General features: G+C 35.2%; 1 protein-coding gene across 1 annotated transcript; it reads right to left on the bottom strand.

Annotated features, from left to right (window-relative positions):
• Positions 1–14,849: 14,849 nt before the first annotated feature.
• LOC142618999 (F-box protein PP2-A13) lies at positions 14,850–18,742 on the bottom strand. Its single transcript, XM_075792072.1, has 3 exons — positions 18,190–18,742; positions 17,536–17,654; positions 14,850–15,504 (listed from the first exon to the last, which is right to left on the bottom strand). Exons 1-3 carry the CDS (start codon positions 18,508–18,510, stop codon positions 15,084–15,086), a joined length of 861 nt encoding a protein of 286 aa, XP_075648187.1. The 5' UTR covers positions 18,511–18,742; the 3' UTR covers positions 14,850–15,083.
• Positions 18,743–23,436: the final 4,694 nt, after the last annotated feature.

The raw sequence follows: 23,436 nt of genomic DNA, 5'->3' as shown, positions 1-23,436 counted from the left end.
ACATGATTACTCATAGAGGCATAGAGGTAAATCCGGTGCAGGTCAAGGCTATTCAGGACTTGCAGTCTCCTCGGAACCCAAAAGAAATCCAGAAGCTAACGGGAATGATTGCCGCCTTGAATAGATTCATATCTCGGTCAGCTGACCGGTGTCGTCCTTTCTTCCAACTGTTGAATAAGTGGAAAGGGTTTCAATGGACCGAGGACTGCGAGTCAGCTTTTCAACAGCTCAAGCAATATCTTTCTCGGCCACCCATTTTGTCTCGTCCAGAGGCACATGAGATTTTGTTTGCTTATCTGGTAGTGGCCGTCCATGCGGTCAGCTTGGTCCTGATAAGAGATGATAACGGGGTGCAAAGACCGGTATATTATGTTAGTCTTTAGGTGAAGCCGAGGTGCGTTATCAACCTTTAGAGAAAGCGCTCCTAGCCGTGGTTCATGCCACGCGAAAGCTTTCCCATTATTTTCAGTCTCACACAGTGGTTGTTCTGACCCAATTGCCCCTCAAGGCAGTGCTACGTAGTGCCAACTACTCGGGCAGGATAGCAAAGTGGGGGACCATACTAGGGGCTTTTGGTGTTAAATACAAGCCCCGAACCTCGGTGAAGGGCCAGGTCCTCGTTGACTTGGTGGCAGAATTTGCCGAGCCATTGCTGGAAGAAACTCTGAAAGAGGCCCACATGGGTGAAAAATCAGTTGGTGTGATCACAGCTGCGGTGTCTCCGATTTGGGAAGTGTATGTGGATGGGGCTGCTAATCAGAGAGGGTCTGGTATTGGACTTGTTCTAACGTCCCCTGAAGGAATTGTCTTTGAAAAATCTTTAAGATTGGCCTTCTTGGCCACTAACAATGAGGCCGAGTATGAAGCAGTCTTAGCAGGCATGCAGATGGTACGTAAGATGGGTGGGAAGGAAGTCCATGTCTTCTCAGACTCTCAACTGGTGGTCGGCCAGGTCATGGGGACCATGGAGGCTAGAGACCCCAGAATGCAGGAATATTTGGCCCAGATCAAGCGCCAGCAACCTGAATTTGACTCTTTCGCCTTAACTCATATCTCTCGGAGCGGAAACACCCATGCAGACTCCTTAGCCACGCTGGAAACTACCTCGGCTCAAGATTTACCTAGGGTTATCCTCGTTGAGGATTTACTAAAACCCTCTGTTGTCGTTGCCGACGCACCTCGCATCCATCTAATAAGGCCTGGACCTAGTTGGATTGACCCGGTCATATCTTTTCTTAGGAATGACGTCCTTCCTGAAGACAAATCTGAAGCAGATAAGATACGCCGAAAGGCGCCGCGTTTCTGGTTGTCCGAAGACCAGAAACTGTACAAACGATCCTTTTCAGGACCGTACCTGTTGTGTGTACACCCTGACTCAACGGAAGGGCTTCTGGAAGAACTGCACGAAGGGATTTGTGGTAGCCACACCGGGGGAAGATCCTTAGCCCACAGAGCTCTAACTTAGGGTTACTGGTGGCCCAATATGCAAAGGGAGGCTCAAGACTATGCCAGGAAATGCGATCAGTGTCAGAGATTCGCCCCTAATATTCATCAACCTGGAGGAGTTCTTAACCCCCTTTCCAGTCCTTGGCCCTTCGCACAGTGGGGACTAGACATAGTTGGGCCATTCCCAAGGGCAACAGGTAACAAAAGATGGCTCCTCGTGGGAACGGACTATTTCACTAAATGGGTTGAGGCCGAGCCCTTAGCAAACATTAGAGATGTTGACTCCAAGAAGTTTGTCTGGAAAAATATCGTCACTAGATTCGGTATACCACACACACTCATCTCTGACAATGGTGTTCAGTTCGATAGTAAGGCTTTCAGGAAGTATTGTGGTGACATGGGTATCACAAATAGATATTCCACTCCAGTTTATCCTCAAGGAAATGGGCAAGCCGAGGCCGTTAACAAGGTCATTGTCAGTGGGCTGAAGAAAAGGTTGGACGAGGCGAAAGGCAGATGGGTAGAAGAGCTTCCTCATGTTCTGTGGACGTATCGGACCACACCGCGCAGGTCCACTGGAGAAACGCCATTCTCTATGACTTATGGGGCCGAGGCGGTGATACCTTTGGAATACGGTTTCCCTACCCTAAAGACGAGTTCTTTTAGCCTGGAGAACAACGATGGACTCCTGGAGAAAGGTCTCGATTTACTTGAGGAACGACACGAGGCAGCTATGGTTTAAATGGCTTACTATCAACAGAAGCTAAAACGAGGATATGATGCCCACGTGAGGCTAAGGCCACTTGCACCTGGTGATCTTGTGCTAAGAAAGGTTGTCGGCACCTCTAAAAACCCAGCCTGGGTAAGCCAGGACCCAACTAGGAAGGCCCCTATCGCATTGTGTCAGTAGCAGGCATAGGGTCGTATCGGCTAGCTGACCTAGATGAGAGAGTTGTACCACGCCCATGGAATGTAAATAATCTTAGAAGATATTATTATTAATGAAATGTGCTTTTGTCAGTGAACGTTCCAAAGTTATGAGTACCTCTGACGCATGCAGCTACTATCTTTAAGAATCAAACAGAAACTTGGTTAAGTGCAGTCCTCGGACCACAAACCTTGTGGAAATTGATGTCTTGTCATTTGTTAAACAGAACCTTAGTTATGCCGGGTTTTCGGACCTCCTACTTTGGGGAAATTAACATTTGAAGCTACTATCTTTAAGAATCAAACGGAAACTTGGTTAAGTGCAGTCCTCGGACCACAAACCTTGTGGAAATTGATGTCTTGTCATTTGTTAAACAGAACCTTAGTTATGCCGGGTTTTCGGACCTCCTACTTTGGGGAAATTAACATTTGAAGCTACTATCTTTAAGAATCAAACAGAAACTTGGTTAAGTGCAGTCCTCGGACCACAAACCTTGTGGAAATTGATGTCTTGTCATTTGTTAAACAGAACCTTAGTTATGCCGGGTTTTCGGACCTCCTATTTTGGAGAAATTAACATTTGAAGTTACTGTTCTTAAGAGTCAAACAGAAACTTGGTTAAGTGCAGTCCTCGGACCACAAACCTTGTGGAAATTGATGTCTTGTCATTTGTTAAACAGAACCTTAGTTATGCCGGGTTTTCGGACCTCCTACTTTGGGGAAATTAACATTTGAAGTTACTGTTCTTAAGAATCAAACAGAAACTTGGTTAAGTGTAGTCCTCGGACCACAAACCTTGTAGAAATTGACGTCTTGTCATTTGTTAAACAGAACCTTAGTTATGCCGGGTTTTCGGACCTCCTACTTTGGGGAAATTAACATTTGAAGCTACTATCTTTAAGAATCAAACAGAAACTTGGTTAAGTGCAGTCCTCGGACCACAAACCTTGTGGAAATTGATGTCTTGTCATTTGTTAAACAGAACCTTAGTTATGCCGGGTTTTCGGACCTCCTACTTTGGGGAAATTAACATTTGAAGTTACTGTTCTTAAGAATCAAACAGAAACTTGGTTAAGTGCAGTCCTCGGACCACAAACCTTGTGAAAATTGATGTCTTGTCATTTGTTAAACAGAACCTTAGTTATGCCGGGTTTTCGGACCTCCTACTTTGGGGAAATTAACATTTGAAGTTACTGTTCTTAAGAATCAAACAGAAACTTGGTTAAGTGTAGTCCTCGGACCACAAACCTTGTAGAAATTGATGTCTTGTCATTTGTTAAACAGAACCTTAGTTATGCCGGGTTTTCGGACCTCCTACTTTGGGGAAATTAACATTTGAAGTTACAATTTTTAAGAATCAAACGGAAAATTGGTTAAGTCTTATCTTCGGACCACGACTATGATCAAAGTTAACTCCTTATTATGTCTGGGTGTTAATGCGTTACTGTTTATTAACTCGGATCTTAAGTTTTATATCTTTAAGTGATAAGCAAATTTGTGTAAGGAATTGTCCTCGGACCTTACATCCTACTAGAAACGGTGCTGTACATTACAAGGGTTTGATCGTTATACGAGATCTTCTCTTCTTTTTTTTTAATCAAAGGCATTGGTTAAATATCTCAACCATATCACCTTCTGTTAAATCTTTAATAATGTGCGTATGATTATGTGGAAGTTATGATTGTGCAATCCTTGGAGTTAGATTTGTTTACTCTGAGAAACTTTTGTTATATATTAATGGGAAACTTTTGTGATAAATATAAAAAGAATAAAGTAAAAACAGATGCAACACGAGTAAGAATCAAATAAAGTTGTTCTTCATTAATCATTTGGGTATGCAGTACATATAAAGGCTGAACATGGAGAAAGAAAAGCCCTAAGCTAAGTCCTAAGCTTTTGGAGGAGGATCTTGCTGAGAAGTGCTGGTTCCCTCTGTCTCTTTCAACTCCAACTCAAAAGGAGACAGAACATTTTTTCCTTTGTCTGCTACTTTCGTTGGAGGGACATTGGATTCCATGGCTTGGCTAAGGCCTTTCTCGGCATCTCCGCCTCCTTCCTTGTCTTTATTGGAACCCGAAGGTTCTGTAGGATCTGGAATTGGCTTCAGGACCATGGGAGGAAGAGCAGGAAGAGTTGTCTCGGGGGTAGGAGTAGCAGCAGGAGCCTCTTCAATCTCCTGTATTTCCAGGGGAAGCCAAACGTTCTCGGACTTCCTCAGATCCGAAGATAGAGGAACTCCTGCTACGTTTAAAGCTTCCCCCCAGACTTTTTGACAGTATTCCCGGCACAAAGCCGCGAACTCCTCTGTCAGCTGCTCCTCGGTGGTTGCTACCCCTTCCTCGAAACTCGCCTGCTTGGCAGCTTGTAGAGAGAGTTGGAGTGAGCTGGCTTCTTCCTTCATCAGCGCCAGTTCCTTTTTCAGATCCGAGCACTCCCTTTGGGCTTGGGAGAGCTCTTCATCTCTTTTGCGAAGGAGCTTGCGCTGTCCTTCTATCTGGGTCTTCATGGTCTTCAAGTTTGACTCGACCCCATTTTTCTCTCTCCTCAGCTCAGCCACCTCCGAGGTAAGTTTTTCGTTCTCAACAAGAGCAGTGCCCAAGGACTTCTCAGTCTCCAGCCTAATCTCCAGCTCAGTTCTAGCCTTCTTCCGAGGGTCTTCTATAAATTTCTCGGCTACAAAGACCTCCTGAATGGCCTGCAACAAAGTATGATGGAATCAGGAATAGTAAACAGCTTATGAATATTATTAAAAATGGAATCTTCCTAAAAAGGGGTAAAATTACCAGCGCTAAATCCCTTTTTAAAGAAAGGAACAGTTGTGGCTGGCTCATTTTTTCCAAGGTCTCCATGTCCTTGGGCAACAGAAGAGGGCGCTCCAACACTTCGGCCAAGTGGTGGGCATGGCCTTGTTGAACCGCCCTTATGCTGGATTGGCAGGAGATGGGTGCGCCGTCCAGTCTTAGGTCGGGGGACCAGGTGGTCGGTGCTCGGCGCACTTCGGCCTCGTCCCTGATTTCCCCGCTTTCAACTGAGCGGGCTCTACCCTTGCCTTTATCCAGCTTCTGCTGCTGAATCGGTGGGAGTTGTTGTCGTGGTTTCTTGGGGTCCTTATTGATCGTCCCCTCGGTATCCCCCTTTCTCTTCTTCTTGGGATCCTCGGTTGGAAGTTTTGGCTCAGCTGGAGGAGGCGGAGGTGGTAAAGATGGGGGAACTTGGGACGACCCCGTCTTTTTCTCCACAACCTTCGCAGCTCTATTGGTTAGGAGACCCTTCATCCTGCCCATATCTTCCTTGGATTCGTCCTCGGGTAGGGCAACTACCAACCCTGCAATTCCAGAGGCCTCGGTGGCTTCTTCCTCCTCGTCGGAAAGTACGACGAATTGATTCCCTCGAGGTCTCTCGGTGTCTTCAAAATGGAATTGATCTATCTCCTCGTCTAATGTATGTGAAGAAGACACCTGCTCTTCTGGAATAATAGTTGCCTGAGCGTGCACGGCGAGGGGAATTGCCGCTATGGGTTGGTTGAACAAAACGGTGTGGGGGGCGTCAGGGATCTCGCGGTCGTCCAAAAAGTGGGGCCGGGCTACGTTTATTCTCCTACGTCTTCAGTCAGCCGTAATTATGGCGTTCTCTATTTCCTGGAAGTCCGAGGATATGGGAGTGTACCCCAGAATGAGATGAGCAGCCCGGAGTTGTAAGTCTTCGCTAACGAACACCTCGAATCGAAGTACTCGGTTTAGGTCTGCGATGTTACAGTGACTCAAACGAGGACGCACGTGTTGCTTATCTGTAAAAAAGACGTCAAAACAAACAAGCCTGATCAGATTCACACAGATATGTAATAAGTTTAAGTCATTATGAATACTCATTTTTGTGTGTGTTAGAGGGAGTTGTGTTGTGGGGAGATTAATCCTATGGCATCGCACCTGGGTCCCCCCACTCAACTGGACAGTGGAGGCCGTCGTACCAGTTCCTAGAAACGATCAAGTAGTCATCCTTCATGCCTTTGTTGGATTTGGGCAGACAGGAGATTAGCCTAACGACGCTGGAACGGGATTTAATATAGTAACCCACCTTGGAGAGTTTGTGGGACTCGTACAGAAAGACGACGTCGTGCCAGGTGAGGGTTAGACCTATTTGCTCGTTTAGAGCATCGACACTACCCAAAACTCTAAAAACGTTTGGGAGGCACTGATCGGGACACAACCGGTGGTTGCGAAGGTATTCCCTAGTTACAGGTTTCATTGGGAGGGTCATCCCACCCTCTATGAAGGCTATCATTGGGATGATAACCTCTCCCTCTTTCCTAAAACCGGCCACGGCTTCTGCCGGGCAATACTTTAAACCCACATCGCCGGGAATGTGATACTTGGCTCTGAAGCCTTCCATTCCGGCGGCGGTATCAACTAGACACTTAAACCTACCCATTGGAAAGAAACGAAAGATTAAACTCTAAGAGGGAGAATGCTTATAGTGACAGCCGAGGACAAGGACCGAGGAGAAAAGGTTAAGAATAGAAAGAACAAAAACTTACAAAGTTGAAGATGTGCAAATTTCCACGGTTTTCTGCAGGTAAAGTATGATAGCTGATGTTTTGATGGGATTAACCCCTGGGGAATTAAATGAAGGCGCAGGTTCCCGAAGCGTCACGGCATGCGAAAAAGCGGCCTCGAAATTATATTTATCCCGCCCAAATTTTCGTGGAGTAACGAGGGCCGTTGGATGCCCATCTCGCTGTTGAACGTGGGGGACAAAGGGTAACTGTCGGTAATAAATGTGCGCGTTTTGAAAATAAAACCGCCAAGTGGCATCTCCCGGGACGCGAAACGGTTTCCACACGTGCAATTATTCACAAAGTGTGTGGAGTAAGTTCTTGTCGGATCAAAACCCTATTTTTCTCCTCGGACGTCGAAAATTAGAGTTCTGAGGGGCTATTGTGGGGAGTAAAAAGACCCTGATGGGAATGTGGGCCTTTGGGCCATCCTAAGGAAGGCTGACATGCTCTTGGGTTTGGAATTTGTTAGTACTACGGGTTAGCCCATACGCCGAGGATCCGAGAGTACAGCCGATGGTGAATTTATCCTCGGACGGACACTGGAGAACCAGGGACTTCATGGTAAAGGTTGGGGAATGACCCGGCCAAGACCAATGGTTAAAAGGGGTGAACCCTTGAATGTCCTGGAAGCACCGATGTTAGGGAAATACCAAGGATAAAGGCTGCCACCTCCACATTAAAGACTCTGCACCTACCACCCTGGCCGCATTAATGGGGAAGTGACACCTGAACAGTGGAAGGGAAACTTCTGGTTACTATTCAAAGGCACTGAGAAAAGAAATATCTAGGCTAAGGGGGAGTTAGGGCAACACGTGTACAAAGTATCAAAAAGAAGAGTATTTAAGGAGCAACCTAGAACAGAAAATGGGGACGGACTTTTTTGTAATAAAAAAGAAAAAGAAGAAAAGGGCAAGAGATAATATAAGAACAACTCTTGGCTTACGTCCGAGGAGGTTGATTTATAATATTCCTTGTTGTTTTCAGGTGTTAGTAATCTTTGACTTGTCAATTATTCCTTAGTCACTTCTAACCTGGGTTCCAAGCCCACACTCTACAAATTCATATTGTTTAAGGCTCATTGGGCCTGAGCCCGTAACTGTTCTTGGGGCCAGGTGCAATTGTGCGCTTACAAATACCATAATGGAGGTTGTATCGGTATTATATATATCGGATACTGGTTAATACCGGTGTACCGTTTCGGGTTTACCGCTATTTTTTACTATTTTATAAAATATACAAAGTTATAATGATTTTTTTTATAAACATTTAGTTATAATGTTTATTTTATTGGTATGTTTATTGTTTTATATAATACTTTAGAGTAAATAAAGAGAGGTTTTTTTTGGTAAAAAAAAAAGGTTTTTTTTAATTATATATATTCACAATATTTTTCGCAATACTTTCACAAAAATCACATCAAAATCTTATGTGGAAAGTTGTTACTAGTTCTAATTTGAACCCACCGCTGAAATTATTTTTTTACTCACCAATATTAACTAATTACTTCAAATTTATTGTAAAAATATTGTAGTAGTGTTTCTAAGTGGTCATTTCTTATTCTTTTCCTTTCTTTCATCCATCCATACGTTTCCTTTTTTTTTTTTTTTTTTCTTTTTTCTTTTTTTTTTCGGCTCACTTCATACACACAGGTGACACAGCCAACCATGATCTTTTGACTTCTCCTCTATGTTTGCATTTTTTCTTTTTATTTTCTTTGTTCTTCATCTCACTTCACTCACACACACAGCCGGCAGAGAGATTGGCCTTCGTCTATCTTCTTCTTCTTTTTTTCTTGTTCTGATTCACTTTGTTGTTATAATAGAGCTTAGATAGGCTTTCATGCTCTTGATTTGTTGTTTTTGTTTTGATTTTAGATTTGTTGTTTTGATTAAATTTGTATTTTTCCCTGTTCTTGATTTGTTGTTTCTATTATGATTTTAGATTGTGTTTGTGTTTTGACTGTGTTACCGTTTGAGAGAGAGATAGATGAACAAAGAAGAGAGGAGGATTGTGTTTGTGTTTTCTTGGCTTACTCAGATTTGCATTTCGTATTTCGGCATGGTATCCATTTATCGGCCGAAATAGCCGAATTTCGCCAATACGACCTGTATGCGGCCGGAACAGCCGGTATTTTTTCTGGTACGAAACAGGGGGTGTACCTGTACCGGTGAACTAGCTAGTACAGTATATACCGGCCGTACCGGCCGGTACGGTACGATATCACCCACGCTAGAAAGAATGCCTAAGATTTTAGAAGGGGCCCAACTACAAAAAATAAAATATATAATAACTATATAAAAAAAATGGACCCAAGGGGGCTTAGGCTCCCACTTGGTTCCATCCTTGGTTTTCTTATAAGGACAGATCCAGGATTTTAAGTTAGTGGGGGCCAAAGTAAAAAAAAAAAAAAAACTCCATATAGTCATCCTTATAATATTAAAAAATTATAAATACTCAAAATCGTTATTTCTAAATAAATTAAGATGTAATCATTTACCAATAAATACAAAGACAAGAACAAAAACAAAATAATATTTTCTTTTAATACTAGGCTGGCTAGGATTTTTTTTTTTTTTTTTTTGTGTGTTAAAGTTAGAGCATTTATTGTGGTGGTGCTAAAATACAATCACTATTGTGAATGTTTCTATTGTTTTTGTTAAGTTTTTGGGTTTGATAATTGCTATTTGGGTGAGACTAGTTAGACTTATTGAGGAGAAGGGGGGCCTAAGGTTTTGGAAGGGGTTCAACTACAAAATTGAAATATATAATAACTAAAAAGAATTTGGACTCAGGGGGGCCCAGGCCCCTTTGAGCCCCCACCTGGGTCTGTCTCTAGTTTCTAATTATTTAATTAGATTTAGACTTTTTGGCTTTTGTACCCAATAATTCACTTACCACAAAAATTAAAAATTAGGGGGACACGTCGTTCAAAATTGAACTTCAATTGAAATCCAATTTAGAATCTAATTGGATTTAGAATTTTTGATTTTTACATTCAATAATTCATTTGACACAAAAATTAAAAATTAAATGGGACATAAGGCACATAATTGGACTCTAATTGAAATTCATTTTATCAGCACGTGTTACATGCTATATGTAATAGCATGTAACCCATGCAAACGCATGGATGAGTTTAAAATTAAACACAATTTTTATTATAAAATATAAATAATTAGTCAAATTATTTATAAAAAAAAAATAGAATGTAACACATTTCATACATATGGATACATTTAAAATTAAACACAATTTTTATCATAAAATATAAATAATTAGTCATATTATTTTTTTGAAAAAGTAAACATAATTAGTCACATATTAAAATTCTTACCTAAATTTAATACTACTTATGATCAATTTTTTTCTAATTTTTAATGAGATAGAACATGTGGTGATTTTTATTGAGCATATGTGATTGGTTTTTTTAAAAATAAATTTTATAGTTCATTAATATTAGATTCTTAGTATTTTGCACTCATTAATTCACTTGACACAAAAATTAAAAAAACTTAAGTGGATACATGACACAAACTTAAGTGGATAATTATGGTATGATCTCTACATTAATTTAGACACATGGCGCAAAATTGAATTTTAATTTCAAATTTTAATTAAACTTTCTTTTAGCTTTACCTACACACACGCGCGCACACACACATATACTTTCTTACTTAATTATTTGTTTAATAAATTTGATAGTTACTAGATGTATCAATTGGAAATACCATGATATGCTAGTTGAGTTACAAAACTCTTTATAATTCTTTAGTTACTAAATAAGCATGTACATGTTCATCCTGAATAAGTAAAATTTAATATTTAAAATAAAGTCCTTACTCTTTGAAATGATTATAGACATAATGTTAATACAAATTTAAACTCATTCTTTACTTTATTTGAAAAGTAGATGTCCATTTTTTCTTTTACTTGTTTTGATACATTTTAAGTGTGTTGGGAGATTCGAATCTTAGGCGTTTTTATTGAAAATTCCAAGAAATGCTATTTGAGGATAATTTAAACTTTAAAACTAATAAATCATAGCCCATTAAAAAAAAAAAAAAAACTCTTTGACATTTGCATGAATTTTTTAAGAAACTTATACCCTCATACTAAAAGCCATATCATTCTTATAGGATTGTATTTTTTTCATTAAAAAAATCTTATACAAAGTATGTTGTTTTTGAGTGTGTTTTAACAACAAAGACTGAAATCTTAAACTATTGCCTTAAGCACCACAATGCAATGGATTTGGTCATGAGATTTATTTATTTATTTTTATTATTATTATTATTTTGGTGTGGGGGAGGAGAGAAGAGGGAGGGTTGAAATGAAAATTAGATTTGATTATTTAGCCGGACTATTGTGGATGAACTAATAAATTGCTTGAATCATTAATCATCATTTGACTCTCTTTTTTTGGCTAAGTCATTTTGAGTATATGCTCACACCACTTGATACGTGTTATAAATAGTGTATATAATAATACCCATACGCTTAGAGTGTGACGGTACTAGGATTGTAGTTCAAGGGATGAGATTAAGAGGCAACGCTAAACATTCTATTTCTATCGCTCTGTTTGTTTGGCTGGAAAACTTTCTGTAAAGATAGTTTTTCACATTTTTCAGTGTTTGGTAGCACAAAAAAAAAACTGGTCAACGGAAAACTATCTTTAGTCAATGGAAAATCCTAATAAAAATAAGGCTTGTTTTTTATAGTTTGTTTTCCAAAAATTTTTTTGGAAAACAATCTTTATCTCACAGTACGCTCTCTCACTCTCACTCTTTCTCTTTTCCCTTTTCTTTTTCTTTCCTCACACCCTCACTATCACTCACTCTGGTCTCTCCTCTTCCATAGATCTCTCTCCCTCACTCTCTCTCCATATTTCTCTTCCCCTTTATAACACAGTTCTTTGAGTAGATTTTTTTCCCCTCATTGCTCAGTAATTATTTCATTTCTCTCTACCAACTTGCAAAAGAGAACATATTTGCAGTGGTAATTATTCATTCCTCTCTACCAAAATCTCAATTCTTTACTTTGAATTTCAAACTTGATTTTATTTTTTTCTCTAAGAAACTTTTGGTTTGATGGATTCCATGTATAAGTTTTTTTTTTTTGCACATAAAAGTGCTAAAAAAATATATAAAAAATAAAAAAGAAGAAAGAATGAATGAATGAAGTAAAAGACGAAAATTTTAAATATAGTGCCTATATGACTCTAAATTACTTTTACATAGCATAATCTTTTTTGTTGATAGATACATTATGCATATATTATGTAGTGATGATATATTATGTAGATACATTATATAAATACATAATCTTGAGTAATATTAAAGACTTCTGGTTGAGCATAGTAGACAATTAGTGTACTAGCAAAAAGAGTAGACAATGAAAAGTTATTGTTATTTTGTACTTATTAAAGATGTATTCTCCTGTCAATTTTATGTATATAGACAAATGGTTAATATATATATATATATATATATATATATATATATAAATGTGTGTGTGTGTGTGTGGACGTTCCTGTCCATATATATAAGTAAAATGAGTGGTAGAGATCATGAAAATTTGACAACTAATTTTTATTGTATCTATTGTCAAAATTTTAGTATGAAAACCAAATTCATCCTTGGTTTTTTTTTTTTTTAATGTTGATTATATTAGTTAGTTTACATAATACGCATGTTTTAAATTACACAAGAAATATAAAAGATAAAAATAAAAATTTACATACCAAACACCAGAAAACATTCTCAAGCTCATTTTCAAGGTCGTTACCAAACACTGGAAAATGATATAGTTTTCTAGAAAATGCTCTTTAGAAAATGAATCATTTTCCAGAAAATGTTGATGCTGAAACAAACAGAGCATATATATTCTTCAATTTCTTTTTGATAATTTTTTTTTTGGGAAATTTTTTTTCTTGACAATAAACAATTTACCTAGTCATGCTCTACGGACCATGTTTTTACTTTTTAGAGGCCCAAAAAAAAAAGAAGAAGGAAAGATTGAAAAAAAAGAAAACCCACATCAAATTTTTGTTCTTTTTTTTGGGGGGGGTGGGGGGGGGGGGGGTGGGAATGTGGTCTAAATAATCTCAAAATATATATACAAATTGAACAAAACTATTTGTTGGGGAAAAGGAATACCTGAGAGGATTTTTTTTTTTTGGGGCATAAACTTGAGGGGTTATATATATATATATATATATATATATATATATATATAGAGAGAGAGAGAGAGAGAGAGAGAGAGAGAGAGAGAGAGAAATATGAATGAGAGGGGCGACATAAGGAAAAAAGAAAAAAAGAAAATTTAAATGATTTTTAAAGTTCATTTTGTCATGATTGTATATTGTTGGTAACCAAGTGGTCGTTGACAAACTGCTTTCTTTTTTTTGGCCGAATAAGATTTTGTCAAAACAAGAAGGAAAAGGAGGAAGAGGAACCTTCTCCTTTTTTTTCATCCTTCAAAAACAGAGAGAGAGAAGGGGATGGTTCTTTCAAATTACAAGAAGCAGCACAAGCTGCTAAGTTATGAAGAGTAGAGTTATAAGATTTGGGATACAAAAAGTAGACAAAAGAGAAAATTTTGCTCAAATATCTGAAATGGTTGAAGAAACAATCCTATCAGAGCAAAGGCAAATACTATTAATTGGATCAATGACATTTAAAAACTCATCAGTCACCACCATAAACAAATATGCTTTTTCGGTTATTCCATTATTCAACTTGTTGGATCTTAGAAAAATGGCAACTTTGACCTTGTTTTCCATTGGATAATAAGATTAGGCAAGGTGGCTTGCAATCCAAGCAATAGTCACTTTTGCATCAATTAACTGTTCCCACCTAACACAAGTCACATTTAATATTGAACGAGGGAGGAGATACCTTATGGGACAAACATCTTCTAACATCCAGCATCATTGCCCACTATCGAGGGTATGGACTGAGTGTATAAATAGGATTTCTCTCACACTTAGAGGAGATTGGAAAATTTTAGGGATGAGAGTGTAAGGACTTCTAGAGAGTGATTGTATCTGCCCAAGGGTGCTTGTAACCTTGGCAACAAAGTATTTCGTATCAATTGGCCGTTTGGTATGGCATTTTAAGCAATACTTTTTTGTTTTTAAATAACATTATACGTATTTTCACACACACGTATTTTCAAAAAATATAAATGTTACTAAAACAACGTTACCAAACGGGCCAGTAAAGTGTTCATTCAGACTTGGATTTTACTTGTTTAGTTCTCCCATTATAAATTATTCTTTTTGTTTTATTTGTTACTACCGCGCACCCTTAGTATGGTAGTCACTTTACAAATATAAGTGTTTATGGGGTGTAGGGGCAAGGGCTAGATTCAAGTCTCCAGGAGAGAGCTTCACACACATATATACTTAAATTAAGCTAGAGTACACATATATACTTAGACTAGGTTAGAGTAAAAATTCTATCTTATATTAAAAAAAAGTTACGAACGACTAAAACCTTACGATATGAATTCGGGTTTTATTTAAAGAGTTTTTGACCCCCACAAATAGTAATAGTTACAACAAAAACAAAATAAATAATTAACCTGGACATATTAATTATTTCTTTATTTTCCGTTAAATTGGATGGGACAAATGAAATATTTTGTGGGTCCAAGGATCTCTAATTCTCTATTCTTTTTTCTTTTTTCTTTTCTTTTTTTTTTTGTTTTATTTTTTTATAAAAATTTTCTGAATATAAAACTCTATCCATTTAAATAATTAAGGAGAGGTCATTTGACCACAACAATCAGAAAGTTTTTCAAACCGGCAATTGTCAATTTCTCCAACCCACAGAATTAAAAAGGAAAGAAAAAAAGAAAGATAAAGGTACAATTTTTCCAACCAAACCAGGCAACTACCAAACTAAGTTCACACTAGAGCTTTTTGTACAATCAAATATATCAATTAATTATGTGTCCTAATTTTCCTTTACAACGCCAGTACTCTTTAACAATAACAACGCTGTTAAAAGAGTACCGCCCAAATCAACATTTGAAACAAAATAAGAACAAATGCATCCACTACTTTGCCTCAAATGCAAATAATTCTAAACTAAAAAAAATAAAAAATAAAATGAAGTACGAACTGACCTACTATACTTCCTGTTAGTGCTTCCTAAACTTTTTTGTACCTTCCTCTAAATTCACTTGGGCATATTAACACAGAGTCCACACATAAACCACCTTTGATGTGTGTGCAATCAATTTGGATCATTGAAAACTTGATCTTCGTGGGAATGCTATGATTTTCAATCACAAAATCACCCACATGGTAATGAACCCAATTGCCTGGATCACATAAATAACATTCAGAAATTGCAGGCTGACCATTTGATACTGATAACTGGAACCGAACAGGTTTAATGTCCCAACCATGAACTTGGTCAAGGTTACAGACCCTTCGACCAAATCTTTTAGAGGCTTTGCCAAGCTGAAGCCGAAAGAATAGGCTATAGGTCCCCGGTGGAAATTCCAGCTCTAATTCTCCAAGTATTTCAACCCACCAAATTTGATGAAGATATGCAACTGTTTGAAACCTACACACACCAAAGAAAATAATGGAGAGGTCCAATCAATAATTGGAAGTATTTTAATTTTTCTAGTGTTCGATATAATAAATTATCATTTGTGTCATATTCTTCTTTGAATTATGATGTTGATAGGTTTATGATGAGAAAATTCAGGGGAAACTTTGTTTTATTAATAAAAGTCATGGCAAATGTGACATCACTTAGTAGTTTTTTTTTTATTTAAATTTTTAAAATTTTAATTCTTATGCTGATTAGGAATTTGACTCACTGACAATATTATTTCATTATTTAGGAGGACCATTTTAACCATCCTATCAGTGAACCTAATAATTTCTCGCAATCTAGGTTAATAATTAAGAAAAGTAAGTGATATTTAGTTTACATTTTGGACAACATGATATACAAGATTGCAAGAGAAAGTGACAACAAACAAGATCCAATATTATACCATGTTTCCCATTTAGCATTAAAATGCAGTTTGAGACGGCATTGAAATTGAAACAATCCTAATTTATTTACTGTTAAAAAATAAATTTATAAAATAGGGGAAAATATGGTTCATAAATTAAGCTCGGAATGCTTCAAGCTGTTGAAAGATATGCTCTATAAAATGTTTGTTAAAATCAAACATTTCACTGAAGGAAGAAATTAACTTCTTAAGGAAAGCAAAACTAGCAAGCAACTAATTAACATGTTATATTCAGTCAACTTCATTGGCATTTATAAAACTGAAAGGCAAATAATTTAATCATTCCACCACATGGATCACACCAAGATAAAAAAAAAATTAGGAATATAATAATAGATTAATATTTTTGTTTTGGTTCATCTTTATGGTCAATATATTGTCATACTCAAGACTAGAAGATTAATACGGGAAAAGAATACTTTGGCCACAAGGCAAGCTATCGTTTAACCAAATAAAATAAAATCTATTTATATATATAATTTGATAGTAAAATGTTGTAATAAGAAACCCACATTGATCAAGTCTTTGTGAGTCATTATTCTAGAGTGCAAATTAAATGCTAGCTTGCACTCTTTTTCTTATAGAATGCTTTTATTTATATTTATGTCATGACAATGGTAAAGGCTAGGGAAATTATATTAAAAAATGATACTAGTCTTTGAAAAAGTAGTGCTTTCTATTTTCCCAATCTGGTCTAACGAGAGGATTGTGTGATATATATAATAAGGGGAGAAATTTCATTATTATACTATCTATAGGAAAACAATCCAATTGATTACAATGGAATTTGAAAAGGTAATATATCATCGTGAGAAAATATCAAATAAAGCAAGAACGTTTTTTTCTTTTGTGGCTTTTTAATGTTTTAATTTACTTTTCTCCTGGATACGCTGTATCTTTTGGTTTCTTTTGCACAAGCATCAATTATATTTTAGAGGTGATTGGTTGTGTTGTTTAAACAAGAGTTTTTGTTGCTTAAACAACATAACACGTATTTTTATAATACTTTTTCACTCACACATATTTTTACAACACTTAAACAATGTTACTAGAAGAACATTACCAAACAGATCCTTAAATTTTAATGACTTTCGGGATATATATATTAATGATATTTTCTTTTCTTTTTATGTGTTTTCATTTTTTATTTTATTTTTTTAATAAAAAAACACATCCATCTTGAAACCAACGCTACAAAAAAAAAAAACTGGTTTATCTCGGCGCTTCAAATGTCAGAATTGCAATTCTGACATTTGCTTTATGATCGCCTTGGGCTCTTTTGAGATAAATTTGCGAAAGCTTTTAATTGTAATAATTTTAAATCGAACTTCTGAACATGATTACTGGATCATCTTGTAAGCAACAATCATATTTGGAAACAGAACAAAGTTTCAAATATATATATATATATATATATATATATATATATATGACGTAATTAAAAAAACTTGAATTTCTATGAAATTGATATTCCAATATATATATATAAGCAAGAAGGGATCATTAAATTTCCACAGAAACCCAAGTCGTATCCAACAAAAACAATCTCATAGAATTGAATATTTCACCTGGATTCTTCGGTTGGAATATAATTCCAGTATCTTCGATCATCTATCCCCGTTATCCTCAAGGCCTTTGAAGAAACTGAGATAGAAACCTTACCACTCCTCTTGTGCAGCCAAAATTCCTAAAGTTAAAAAAAAGAAAGAAAAAAAGAGAGATTATTTTTAACTCATTGTTAATATATATAAAAGCTTTTTTTTTTTTTTTCAAAGAAGGAGAGCTGGTACAAAATAAAAGCTTTTTTTTCTTTCCCACATAAGGAAAGTTGTTACAATCTTTTGGGCAAAATAAATTTGTTGGTCCTGAACTTTAACCCTAGAATGGATCACTCATCAGCTGGTACAAAATTTGCTCTTAAACTAAAGTTGAGGGACCAACAATAGATTTTTGACCTAATTTTTTCATCTTATAGAGAGAATAAGTTGCTAGAATTTGTGACAATATAATGAAGAAACTAGCTATAGGAAGCTCTCAAGCTTTAGGGAATGAATGTTTGTAAGTAGATGACTGAAAATGAAACACACTATGACTATCTACTGAAATTGATCTATGTCATTGACTCATTGTTAAGCACTTTGTTAATCATCTACCAGTCTACCTCCAATCATCAACAAAGGAGAGAGAGAGAGAGAGAGAGAGAGAGAGAGAGAGAGATGTACCTTAGTGTCATTATCAAATCGATTGGGTCGACAAAGTCTTGCATAAATCTCTTTCTTGGCCAAGTTCTCAGGGCTTTCATGAAGAATTTTTCTAACAAGAAACTTATAATTTGAAGGCAACTTTGATTCCCACACAAAATCAGCCCAAGAAGCGCCACGAAAAGCACGGTTCAATCTTGCCAATTTACAGATCTCCGGTGGATCCAAGTACATAAGAATGGATGAGATACAATTCTCTGGCAGGTCACCAAGACTAGGTTTCGATGGAAGAGAGCCTCCATCATTACTCTCTGCTCCAAGACCAGAGAAAACAGCCCCCATAAACAATAACAAAGACTTTCAAGAAAAGAAAAGGAAAAAAAAAAAAAAAAACCCAAAGCTTATTGAAAAAAGAGGTTCAAAGGTAGAGAAGGAGGTGATAGATTAGTAGATGAGAAAAAGGGTTAGAGAGAGGTGATGATGCTGCCATTTTCATGTGTATAGAGGCAGAGTTCTTGGGCATGTGGCATAACTCATAAGAAAAGAAAGAGAGAGAGACAAAGCCCAAAGGGTCAAACAATAGAAAAAAAAAGGATAATTAAAAGTAAAGCTTTCTAAAAGGAACGTGTATATGAGTGTGCATGGAATATATATGTTTGTTTCTGTGGGAATAATGATATGTTATTCTCACACGTTTAAGGGAAGAGTGGGAAAATAGTGGCCAAGCAATAATTCATGGAAGAATGGAACAAGTTCGTAGCTTTATAGAGCCTTAAAGAGTAGTGTGGAACTGTGGATTTGGCATGGCTTGTCGGTTTATTTTATTTAAAAAATATGTGGATAAAAAATTGAGGGGTAAAAGAGTGAGGTTGTATTATTATTATTTTTTTAATAATTTAATAGCTGAGAGAGGAGAAGTTTGAACTATGGGCATTTCTGCTAAAAATTCTAAGAAGTAAAAATTGAGATATAAGAACAAGTAAGTTAATTAATAAACTATAAAAACAGGCCGACAAAAACGAACACAATTTTAGTGAGCAATGAGCTTGCATTGAATTTCAACTCTTTATGTGTAACTTAAAAGACTATTTGTGTATACTTTTAATTGATCATATGACATACCTCATTATTATGTGTATGATCTTATGAACCGCCACTTAATGAATTTAAGGAGATATTTCCAAATTAATTTGAGGAAAAACTTTATTTTTTGTGTTTTGTTATTATAAAATCTTCTATTAATATAATGGAAAAAAACATATAATATTATACAAATCACATGTATTATGCGAGGAATATTAAACTTCATCATGGTAACTATAGATGAACTCACCAATAGCTCTATGAACATTCAACAAATGTAATTAGGACAAAAAACCAATTGAGTCTAGCTAAGTATTAAAAGTTTAAAATTGGTTCATATTTAATTTTATTTCAAACACATGTTGAGTTTGACTCATCGCCAAGTGAGAGTACATGAATGTTCAAGTTTGGTTCAATTTCTTATTAAGCAAGCTCAAGCTTGTTTACAATTACTTTATTAACTTACATATAATTTCCCCATATATGGTAAAACATCACAACTACAATCTTTTACTTATTCACAAACCTATGCTACTAATTAATATCTAAATTGTAGTTGAAATTTTATTATTTAAGTTAATTAGATATAATAGTGTTTGTTATGAAATTATTAAAAATGGAGTCATTCACCAACCTTATATGGTTAAAAATCATATAGCATTTTTCCTAGGATATATAGTATAAACTATCTATATTATTCCATAAATTACAATAATGATGTGATATCTTAAGAGCTTATTTACAAACCCACACAATTTAATCTCAAGTTCATACAAATATTTTTGATATATGTATAAATATAAATATTATATATGTCAAGTTTCATGCTCACTAGTTTGTTTGAGCACAAAGTTATATTTGAGCTTAAATCTAGATTTGAGCTTGACTCTTGTTTGCGAAATAAACTAATATAAACAATTTGCTTTTTTATTACGTACTTCATTAATTCCCACTTCTTTTCACATTATTTTTCTCTTCTTTTGTTTTTGTTTTTTTGGTTAAAGTATAGATCCTTTTATGCTTATTGCTCCTTCTCATAGTAGTTTTGTTTTTAGACAATATACAATGTGCTATGGAAAGATACGCTTGTCGGCAAGAAGATCAAATCGCACTGAAAGGTAAAAAATGAATAAACCGTTAATTGCGATGCATGAAATTTGATGATGTTCTCTAATAGGGGGATCGATGGCATTGAGATGATGATGACCTACACTTTCTACGTTCAGTTTCCCACGTGACGCACTAATGGAAAATTTTCTCAAATCCCTTGGGGAAAAAAAATCTCAAATCTAATTTTCTAATCTTTAGTGATTTACTTCTCAAAAATCATTTTAGAAATTTTATAACAGTGATATCCTGGATTCAATTCCCACTTTTGACTTAATGTAACAAAAAATAAAATTGAGACATTTTGCAACTTTTTTTGTTTGAATTCGAATTTGGTAAAGATGAGGTATAAAATTCATGTTTTACATTATCTAATAAGAGATTGTTACATCAATTTTTTACTTAAAATTTAATACATCCTAACATACATAATAACATCTCAATAAACTCACAGTCAAGTTGGATTTTCACATGGATATTAAAATTGATTAAGTGTGGTTGTGTTTATTTTTTAATATGTAATATGATTACGTGACATGTTAGGGTTGGAGGGGTAAAATTTGAGTTTTACATTACATCTTATTGAATTTAATATTTTTTTATATTTATACATCACAAAATGCATAAAATATTGTCTAATTTATGTACTAATGTATATTACATATAATACCTATATAAAAAATTGTGTGTATCACTGTATTGTTGGATATATATACATGTGTAAGTGAAGTTCCACATTAAATAAGAATTAAAAGAGGGAGTGCTAATTTTTTTTTTTTTAAGCTTTAGCTTGATAAGTTAATAAATTTTACTAAAATTACAATTCTAATTTTTCTCAAATTCAATACCTCAAAGTTCATATTAGAAATCTTTTCGTAGGACTAGTGTGAGTTTGGATTTTTTTTTTTATATCTTTTTTAGATGATTACTTTATTTGTTTATATATATATATATATATATATATATATATATATATATATATATATTCTTTTAAATTAGTTAACTTTTTAAAATTGTATTTTTGTCCATTTGTAATGAGTAATGACATAAAAATGTGTTTAAAGTTTGTTTTAGTAGTGGGTTAGAATTGAATTTTATCAAACAAATTGGGCTCCTTTGACGATAGCTAATCCTTTTTTTTTTTGGAGAAACACACACACACACACACACACACACACACACACATATATATATATATATATATATATATATATATATATATATAGGGGAAGGGGGAAGGTGGATGATAGCTAATCTTGACTGCACATGTTTCCTTGTAACAGCATTATATTGATTATACACGAGAGAATATCTAAGCAAAGCATTTAGAGAAATATTGATACTTTCAAACGGTATTAAGTATAGTTTGCGTTAAAAGTCGCAGCAATTCTTATCATTAACCCAAATCTTGGAAATAGTTTTATTTATTTACTTTTTACCCAAAGAAGAATTATCCGCAGGGAGAGTTGGTTGCACAAAAACAGACTAATATTTTTTGGCCACTTGATTTATTATTGTACCACAATAAATAATTTGGTTACCTAAAGTTAGGGACAAGTTGGTCCCTACTCCCTCGTGTTTTATGCCACACTTTCAAGGTTTAGATTTGTCTCCTTGCTATGAACAAGCATAAAGCAACATTCTAATGAAGCAACATGTGCTCAGATCATAGATTAAAAAAAAAAAACCATGGTCTAATGTAAATGTGTGTGTGTGTTTTTTTTTTAATTTTTGAAGAGAATGTAAATGCGTGTGACTTACCCAAAATTATATATATATATATATATATATATATATATATATATATATATATATATATATAAGAAGTATACAACTGGAGCAACCAGTACAAGCTAGATAGAAAACACCTCCAACTGAAACCAACAATTAATAGAGACAGCATACAAATGAGTCTTAGAATCCATATGAGAACAATTTTATTTAGTTGAAATTGAAAACTTTTTGCTGACAGTGAAACCCATGATTAGTACCAAAAAGTGTAACAAGACTCATAAATAGTAGAAAAAAAGAAGATAAATAGTAAAAAAAGATGGCTTTTTAAGCCAATATCAAATGCAATCTTAATTAAACACGTCCCATATTTTTTTAAAAAAAGAATAATAAAATATAAGCCATACCAAACATTAATATATTAAGATGAAATAAGATTTTTCTTCAAAATATTCAAATAAATGAGAGTACCTGAATCCACTAGTTCACATGAATCATGTCTAGTTTAGAACAATCTAGTTGATGTGCAGTTGAGTCAGCAGCACGCCTACGTACAGACCACAAGTTTGTGAAACAGTCAGAGACAAAAATTGATCAAATTCATTATTGAACACGGTTGATTAGATTTAGACCCAAAAAAAATCCCTTTCTTTAAAAAAACCCCCCAAAATCCCACTTGTTTAATTTAGACCAAAAATGCTCAGCATCAGCATTACCTATTTACCTCACAGTGACTTTCCAAGAGTAATAAGGATCTGTATGCAATTGTTCAAGTGACAAGTAGCAATTATACCCTTAAAAAAACATATTGCTCCTTTTTTTTTTTTGCATTACTAGCTTTTCCTTAAAAAAAGTTAGTTTATTTTTTTAACATTTCTAGACGATCCCCTTGAAGATTTCCAAAAACCCATTGTCTTCAAGGTAGAAATGCCCACAAACAATTGTTACTTCTATTAACTCTAGTTCCTATTTCCCCACTTTTCTTTTAGTTTTTCTTATATTATAAATATTTTCCACTGTATTTTTTTTTTGAGAAAATTATTATTTTTCTTTATTGTGTGTACATTGTTTAATTCGGCTGTGTGCCTTCTTGCCAGCCAACCCCACCCAAAGTCCAATCATTATTCATTTGTTCTAAATTTGAATATATCAAGCTTTTTTTAGTGAGCGAAAGATACGAGCAATAATTTGTTGTAAATTAAGTTGCAGTAACTCCTACAAAATGCACACATGTCAAGTGGTCATTTGGTAAAAAATTCAATCTTGACAAGAATATTTTTATTTAAATATAAGTCTAGATAGTTGTCTATTTAAGGCATTGACATGCGTGCATTTTTGCAAGAGTTG

The sequence above is a fragment of the Castanea sativa genome, chromosome 12 (assembly GCF_040712315.1).
Source record: "Castanea sativa cultivar Marrone di Chiusa Pesio chromosome 12, ASM4071231v1".
Lineage (NCBI taxonomy): Eukaryota > Viridiplantae > Streptophyta > Magnoliopsida > Fagales > Fagaceae > Castanea > Castanea sativa.
This window is presented reverse-complemented; position numbering and strand designations above follow the sequence as displayed.

Bases quoted from the DNA above. Each gene is read 5' to 3' on its own strand.
- LOC142618999 (XM_075792072.1), bottom strand. From the start codon at position 18,510: ATGGGGGCTGTTTTCTCTGGTCTTGGAGCAGAGAGTAATGATGGAGGC. The intron at 17,655-18,189 runs GTACATCTCTCT...TTTTAACTTTAG, and splicing joins GATTTGATAATGACACTAAG to GAATTTTGGCTGCACAAGAG. The intron at 15,505-17,535 runs GTGAAATATTCA...TGGTGTGTGTAG, and splicing joins ATTCCAACCGAAGAATCCAG to GTTTCAAACAGTTGCATATC.